The sequence below is a fragment of the Oncorhynchus kisutch genome, linkage group LG17, assembly GCF_002021735.2.
Source record: "Oncorhynchus kisutch isolate 150728-3 linkage group LG17, Okis_V2, whole genome shotgun sequence".
In the NCBI taxonomy this organism is placed as follows: domain Eukaryota; kingdom Metazoa; phylum Chordata; class Actinopteri; order Salmoniformes; family Salmonidae; genus Oncorhynchus; species Oncorhynchus kisutch.
Window position 1 is genome coordinate 32132348 of NC_034190.2, and position 8633 is coordinate 32140980.

Here is an 8633-nt window from a genome sequence, read left to right on the forward strand (position 1 = left end):
TTACAGTCCTATTGATCAAATAGTCATAAAAAGGAAATCTCTCTCTCTCTCTCTCTCAATGGTTTGCACAACAAGATCATCAACTAATGCTAGCCAGAGCAAGATGGGGAATTGTAGCCTACTCATCCTTCTGCAGCTTGTCTGCCTATGATTCGTACTTGTCCCAACCAAGCACCTAAGCTAACTGGCTAAAGTTGGCTAGCTCTACTATAGCTACTTCCAGACACTGTTTACATGTTATCTAGAGCAGGGTTTCCCAAAATCTGTCCTAGGGGCCCCCCCCTGGCTGCACATTTTGGGTTTTGCCCTAGCACTACACAGCTGTTTCAAATAATCAAAGCTTGATGATGTTGGTTATTTGAAACAGCTGTGTAGTGCTAGGGCAAAAAACTAAACATGCACGGGGGGGGGGCTCAGGAAACTCTGATCCAGTGCATTCGTGACTATTACTGACACGGTCGTAGTGCGTTCGTAAATTCATCATTTATTCTGCGCTCTGGGACACATACGAAATCGGCGAGGATGGCATATCTCTTGCGTTCGCAACTTCACTCTGGCTAACTGGATAACAGTCGTTCTAGTTCTTGCTAGCTAACCAAATGACACTTGCGTCTGTGTGGAGCCACTGTTTTTGTACAAAATATTGAGTCGTTGAAACGGTGCATCCCGAATGGCGGCACCAAACAATGTACCTGGTCAGCTGTGATTTCCAACCTGATAGCAAGAAATGCATTGGTGAAATGATATTTATCATGCATTGAATTGCATCCATCTATTCTGCCAACAATGCCTTAGTGTACAATAATGGAATGTTGATTCAAATATAACCTATTTTTAAAACCTCTGAAATTGATTTTGTAGCATTAACTGGGAATTTGATATGTCTGTTTGTTCCACTTTTAACTGTATAACAAAGGACTTCCTAGATTTGTTCTTTGACCTACTGTAATGATATTGAACATTGTTCATACTCGAGATATGAAGATATTGGACACCATAAGTGGTGACTAAACATTCCAAAGGCCCCAGAGCTTGTTTGGCATATGCGTTTCTCTCAACCCTCTAATTTTAACCAATGCTATACTGACATCTGGTGCCAGTATGTGGTACTGCAACAGGTTGACATAAATTCTCCATTATCTGCTTATTTCTTCTCCCTGTGGCCATACTCTTAGTTTTATAACTCCCTTGGTTTTCTTTCTTCTGATTCTGCTCCTGAAACATCCCTCTTTCATGTCTCATCATAATATCTTTGTTCTCCCTCCTTTCTTAGCCTCTCATTTGAGTAGTCATTGAAGGAAGGACCTGGGGGAAAGTTGTGCCACTTGTCATGTGCTGTAACTCGCTGTACATTTTCTTCAAAACACAAAAAGACATGTCTTTGATCTAGATTCTAACAGCTTTCCTCCTCTCTGTAGCCGCTGCGCCTGACGCCACAGAGGGAGTTCATCAAGTCTCTGATGGGCATCGGCAAGCGGCTGGCCACGCTGCCCACCAAGGAGCAGAAGACCAAGCAGCTCACCTCAGAGCTGTTAGTGCTCAACCACAAGCTGCCCGCCCGCGTCTGGCTGCCCACTGCAGCCTTCGACCATCACGTGGTGCGCGTGCCCCACACACAGGCCGTGGTGCTCAACTCCAAAGACAAGGTGACCAGAAGGCCTAGTAGTTTAAAACCTTTTTTAGTTAACTCATTTAGTTATTTTCTGAGGTGCCTGGAGTTTTAAATGGAACGTGCCCCAATGCTCTTTCCATGAGACTAACTGGTTAAATGTACCTTTTAAAAAATAAAATAAAAGCTCTAGAATTCCATTCCCTAAGTATGACCTCTGACCTCCTTCATTCTCCCCTTCCTCTCAGGCCCCGTACATCATCTATGTGGAGGTGCTGGAGTGCGGGAGTTTCGAGACGTCTGCCATTCCCGTGCGCATTCATGAGACGCGCATCCGCAGTGCCCGCTCTGCGGACAACCTCCTCCCAGAGTGCGTTGGCATCACAGCCGAGCAGCGCGCCGGCAGCTTCTCCACCGTGCCCAACTACGACAACGACGACGAGGCCTGGGCCGTGGACGACATCGGCGAGCTGCAAGTGGAGGTAGGTACCCGTGGGGAACCACATGGTGGCACCGTGTGACTTTCTATCACATTTTGATGACAAGGGTGAAGGAGTGAATCAGATTTGAATGTACTAGAACCCTGGGGTCCTTCTATGGTTCCAGCTCCCAGAAGGCCACACCAGTAGCAGCGACAACATCTCCCAGTTCTCTGTGGACAGCATCACCAGCACGGAGAGCAAGGAGCCCATCTTCATCGCCGCCGGCGACATCAGGTACAGGGGGTCACTGTCAGCTGGAATTGCTCTGCTAGCTTGTAGTTTATCTTTCAAGACTTGCTTGACTTGGGGAAAAAAAGACAGCCCCCCCAAGTCAGTCCATTATATTAGTTCACAGAAATCCCCAAATTACATTGTTATAGAGACCTTATTATTCACTGTTAAGAGTTCATATACATTTTGACTGATGGAATTTCATGCCTTTTTAACCAAATTTCCATGCCCAATAACTGGTTGCGTCGCTGTAGCCTACATGGAAAGAAGTCGGCATAAATGTGGCATTGACACTAGAAGGCTGCTGGTCTGTGATCCCATGTAGACCTATCTCCTACCGTTGTGCTGTTGATCAAGGCACTTAAACCCCCCCCCCCCCCCCCCCCCCCCCACACACACAAAGTAAAATAACGGCACTTGTAAGGCTACTGTATTAAACGCACGTGATCAACCCTCCATCTGGAGAGCTACTGGCTGTTCAGTCTTTTGATTCAGCCCTGAAACACACCGGAGTCTGCCTAACAAGGTCCTGTTGAGCAGCTGATGTTTAGGCTACAATGTGGTGTGTTAGAGCAGGGCTTGAACAAAAGCCTGCACGCCCAGAAGCGCTCTTGGGGGACGGTTGACCACCCTTGATATCAAATATTGCAACGTTACAACCAGATACTTTTATCTTGTTAGAATTATTCCCTCATTAAAATGGATCATGTAGGCTACTTCAAAGCAAGGTAGCTAACTAACACATGTTTATCTATAACCTTAAGGCTAAAATGTTGTTTCCGGGGAGCAATTTGTCAATTAGGCTATTCTTAGAATATTTTCAACGTCGGAATTACATAGCCTACTGTTTTAATAGAGGGGAGAATCGCAGCTTTTAAATAACGGTGTTAGATCTATTTCTCAATGTTGCTGGTGGAAAGGCTGAGTCAACGACTAACCTTTTAGATATAGATCATGCGAAGACTAGCGAAATAGCTTGTAGCATGGCTAATTATGTTTTGAATTGGCAGTTCTGTTAGTCTATCCTTATTTTATAGGCCTACTGCTGCCTAAATGTCGATCTCTCCTTGGTCAATGGCCCACTTCCACACACACGCACACATACGCGCTGAACGGTAGACATAATTCTGATCAGGGCTGATATGTAAATGTAATGATTAATGAACATAAGAACCCTGATTTGACAACTTGGAACATAGCATCCCGGCGTTCAGGCTGGCGCATTCTCAAACTCTGGCACACACACACCGGATTCAGAGACTAGTGTCAAATAAGCTTGAACAAAGAGGAGTCAGGATATGAAAGCACACTCTCCATTACTATTCAATGCCGATCCTTCACTTTGATCAACCGTTTTTTTGCCGCTTCTGTGTGATTTGCTGCTTTTTCCCCCCCACTTTGTTTTCTGAAGGAGACGACAGTTCCCCAAAAATGTGAGGATCCGGTATGGCTCTCAGGACAGCTCCGGCCCAAGTCCAAGCAATGCTTGTTATAGTTTCATGTATTTGGGTCCATCGCTATGGTCTGGATAGAGGTTTTACAACAGCATGTTTCTTTCTTAGGCGACGTCTGTCAGAGAACCTGGCCCACACCCCCACCACGTTCCGGAAAGATCCGGAGGACCCGTCCGCTGTGGCGCTCAAGGAGCCCTGGCAGGAGAAAGTCAGGTGGGTGATTGGCAGATCAGAATGAATAGAAGGGACACACATGGATGGGCGTACACAATCCCACCTGACGATACATGTCTATCCCACTTAGGTGCAGCGAAGAACAGCACATTGTGGCATTGACAAGTAATTTGCTGTGTCTCACTATTTCCTCCTGCTCTCTCTCTCCATCCCTCAGGCGGATAAGGGAGGGCTCTCCTTACGGTCACCTGCCAAACTGGCGGCTGCTGTCGGTCATCGTGAAGTGTGGGGACGACCTGAGGCAGGAGTTACTGGCCTTCCAGGTGCTCAGCCAGCTGCAGGTATGTGACCCTCCACAGTCGAGTCCCATTCCACAGAAATGCTATAATAATACTAATAATGGATTATTATTAGCATTCCCCGGCTAATGCACTCCACTTCTCCCCCTTCTTCTCCAGTCCATCTGGGAGCAGGAGCGCGTCCCCCTGTGGATCAAGCCCTATAAAATCCTGGTGATGTCATCGGACAGCGGGATGATTGAGCCCGTGCTGAACGCTGTCTCTCTGCACCAGGTGAGCGCATTTTTATCAATTAAATGGACCCCACTTGAAATGTCATGACAAAGCTGCCCAAGTTGTTTAGCTATGTGATGCAGTACGACTGCCCTCTTGAAATGAAGATTCTGATAATATAAGTAACAGTTTGATCCTGCACTATTATCAATAGCTATTTTGTACAGAATACTGTGTTGGTTGCCATTTCTAATGGAGTGCTGTGTCTGTGCTCCAGGTGAGGAAGCAGAGCCAGCTGTCTCTGCTGGACTACTTCCTGCAGGAGCACGGCAGCTACACCACCGAGGCCTTCCTCACCGCCCAGCGCAACTTTGTGGAGAGCTGCGCCGGCTACAGCCTCATCTGCTACCTACTGCAGGTCAAAGACAGGTGGGCAGCCCTCCCTTCTCATCCCTCCTTTAGTTTCACTAGTACTATTACTCCCCTGTTCTATTTCCCCTCTCCACTTCCTGCATCGTTGAGGATGTTTGGCTGCCTGTGTAAACGCCGCTTTTGTGGTGTGATAAACCACATCCCACCCTCTCCTGTATTCCTATATGTTTTACTCACTCCCCCTTCTCTCGTCTCCTTTCTCCAGACACAATGGCAACATCCTCCTGGACTCTGAGGGCCACATCATCCACATTGACTTTGGTTTCATCCTGTCCAGCTCACCCAGAAACCTGGGCTTTGAGACCTCTGCTTTTAAGCTCACCAGCGAATTTGTTGATGTGAGTCAAATAAATGAGTGAATGTGCGTTGTCACATAAAACTGTAAACCGGAATTGCTCATACAGCTAGCTGCCTAACAATTGAGTTAGCAATCTCACAATGTTCACTACATAAATACATTTGTTGGTGTGTTAAAAGATGCTATTAGCGACATTGTTTGCTGGTTATCTGCATAACCTGTCGATTTTGCATGTGTAAAAAGTCCACTCTGTTGTCCGCGGTTCTCTCTCAGGTGATGGGAGGCCTGGATGGAGACATGTTCAACTACTACAAGGTGCTGATGCTCCAGGGCCTGATAGCTGCTCGCAAACACATGGAGAAGGTGGTCCAAATAGTGGAGATCATGCAGCAAGGTACTGTTTGCTAAAACTGTATAGGAGCATGGTCAGTGTGTCGCCGTTTCCATGTACATGATCTTTCTGCCCTGTGTCTGGTTTCTTTTATGGTCTTGCTATTACAACTCCCGTCTCCCCTCTCTCCTCCACCACCAGGCTCTCACCTGCCCTGCTTCCATGGCTCCAGCACCATCCGCTACCTGAAGGAACGTTTCCACATGAGCCTGACGGAGGAGCAGCTACAGGTGCTGGTGGAGCAGATGGTGGATGGCTCCATGCGTTCCATCACCACCAAGCTTTACGACGGCTTCCAGTACTTCACCAACGGCATCATGTGAACAGTACAACACCGGGACACAACCACATAGGACATCCACATGGGAGAGCAAGCAATCGTGTACACACACACATACAGATGGTGGCGAGCATGTGCATATGGACTCAAACATGTGCTTGCCATAGCAGCACATCTACAAAAATGGACTCTTGTATAGACTAGTACTACAGGACTTGTTTGCAAACTTGATATGTTCTTTGTCTTAGAATTCTGCCCCCCTCCTCCTCCTCCCCCCCTCCTTGTTTTGGCCTTGTGGAGGGGGAGATTGCACCTCCTTCCTCCTGTCCATAGGACTTTTACCTCATTGACGGTTTAAAAAAAGAGGCATAACGCACAGTTCAAATCACACATGAAAACGATTAAGTATCAATATTGGAGGAGGTACTTCATTGAAAAGGGGAGGGGCAATGTGGGAGAGGGCGTGGTCTAAATTCAGAGGAGCCACGAAGTGTTTTCTCAGATTGGACAACTGCAAGAGCAAATCAGAGGTACATATCGAATATGTACTTATTTTCCATTGTTCTTAGAGCAAAATGGACTTTGAGAAGCCACTATGTAACGACAAAGAAAGCACAAGACAGGTTTTCTAATGGACATTTTCCCTTCTCTGAAAATTCTGTGGTCATCAAGAATGAGCCAGCCCAAAGAGAGGGGGGGAAGGACTATTAAAAACCATGGGTGTATGAGTGTTCTGTCAGGAAAACAACACTTTATTCCAAGAGTTTGATTTGTTTTGAACTGGAAGTTTGAACTAGGACCAACACGTCTCTTCTTAGGGGTCCAAGCATGCAGCGAAGCTGCTGGTTGTGTTTTTCTTTCCATCCTTAAAAGGAGCAGTTTCATTTCAATCTGGGTTTCAGACAACTGGTTCTCATCCAGTAAAGCACATCTGTACTTACTGTTACAGATAGAAATACCATGAATAAAAAGGACTGTTCTCTATCATCACATGATAGTCTGTATATTCAACAGACTGTGTCATGCCAACATACATCATGTAGGGCTTTGCTTTGTTAGTGTCACTCTTAAAGCCACCATACTTGAAGGAACGCTAGTGTCATGTTGAGCCTCATGCACTTGACAGTTATGTTGAACCAAAATGGCTACCTGTGGTTACATATATAAAACAATTGTAATGGATTTATGCAAAAAAAACTCAACATTGATGTTCCACTAATGTTTGTCTTTCATCTCTAACTAAATGTGTATGTTAACGCATTATTATTGTATGTTATGTTAACTAAGGTTGCATATTTAACGAATGCTCAACACGTCCCTCTCTCGTTGGCTCTCAGATGCATTCCTGTGACTAACTCGGGCCAATCCAGAGAGAGGGTTGTCCTTGAGCAGACGATGTAAATAATGGGAGTGATGATTTCATTCCTCTGTTTTTATTTCTCCTTATTTTGAACAGTATGAGCTCATTATCACAAGTCAACTTCCTTGATATGTGAATGTTTTTTTTTTTATGATACTCTCTACTAAACAGATTTTAGTTTTTTGCTCTCTTAAACACAAACATGTATTCAGTATTGAAGAGAGCTGTTTGAAAAAGCTACATGCTGGGATAGCCTATAACTTATATTACCTGCTTATGTTTGAAAACTGTGTTGTCGGTGGGTGGCTTTTGTGTATAGCAAAAATGACAGAGAGAACTCAAATGAGTCATTCATGTGAGCAAACCAATGCCTTGAGACATAACTTTTATCAATGCAACAGTTGGGACAAAGGCGTGCAGGTCATGTACCCAGGAAGTTTATTTGATCAAAAGTTTTAAACACTTCCTGCTTACTCTTCAGTAAATACTACTTTCATTGCCTTTCCCCTTCATTTATTCCAACCCTAACATTATTCTGTAAAATGCACTTGAGTTATTTACATCTTTACCGGAGTGGGTTCTGTCAAACCCCCGTTGATGTTCTCTCCCATTCTGAACCATGGAGAAGCAGAATTGTGTCTTTGTCCAGTGTCACACCAGCTAAATGCTTGTCCATGGGTACAGACTGCTCCAGATAATGTATAGATCACACTATTGTTCTGAACAGAAAAATGTCTGATCTACATGGAAAGTTTTTTTGCCCTTTTTAAAGTTCTGAACATTGTGCCCTCAGAGAGACGTGGTTTTAGACGGACCTGGTCCACCGCTAACACCAAGCAAAGCATTTATTCGACTAAATTAACAAGTCCTTCGTCCTTGATACTAGACATTTTAGAATGTACAGGGGAAGAAATATTGCCCACTTTTGTATCAGAACGCTAACACTTTAATCTTCCTAATTATATGTTTCGCTTTTCATACACATGGTACAGAGACGAACCTTGTATCATGTTGCCTAAATGCATGACTCCTTCAATAAATTGGAAAGTTTTTGTTTTCTTGTATATTTTCTTGGTTTTCTTAACATATGTTAATAAATTGGAGGGGGGAATTTTGGATATGTGAGTCACGTGATTACATATACACCCAGTAAACTAGTAATGTATTGCAATAGATTTATGTTTTCAGTTGCATCAAGGATAAACTTAGTTAATTCTGTTTTTAATATGTAGTGATGCTATGGCAGGCTATATTGTAATCAACAATGTGAATTGTAGCAAATGTAATGACAACCTGTCCTCTACAGCTCTTTTACAGTGATTCTAATAATTTGCAGTGCTGATGCTACTATGGCTGTTTTACACACAGCCAAATTCTGATCTTTCATTAATTGGTCTTTCGACCAACCAA

At 44.5% G+C, this 8633-nt stretch overlaps 1 protein-coding gene across 1 annotated transcript in view; it reads left to right on the forward strand.

Moving 5' to 3' along the window:
- Positions 1-8341, forward strand: part of LOC109907476 (phosphatidylinositol 4-kinase beta) — a 32617-nt gene extending 24276 nt beyond the window's left edge. The window contains exons 3-12 of the mRNA XM_020505455.2: positions 1419-1646; positions 1858-2091; positions 2216-2325; positions 3885-3989; positions 4168-4291; positions 4409-4522; positions 4740-4891; positions 5100-5232; positions 5466-5586; positions 5725-8341. Coding sequence (XP_020361044.1) covers positions 1419-1646; positions 1858-2091; positions 2216-2325; positions 3885-3989; positions 4168-4291; positions 4409-4522; positions 4740-4891; positions 5100-5232; positions 5466-5586; positions 5725-5906 — 1503 coding nt within the window. The 3' untranslated portion in view covers positions 5907-8341. The remainder of the gene's footprint in view (positions 1-1418; positions 1647-1857; positions 2092-2215; positions 2326-3884; positions 3990-4167; positions 4292-4408; positions 4523-4739; positions 4892-5099; positions 5233-5465; positions 5587-5724) is intronic.
- The last annotated feature ends 292 nt before the right edge of the window (positions 8342-8633 follow it).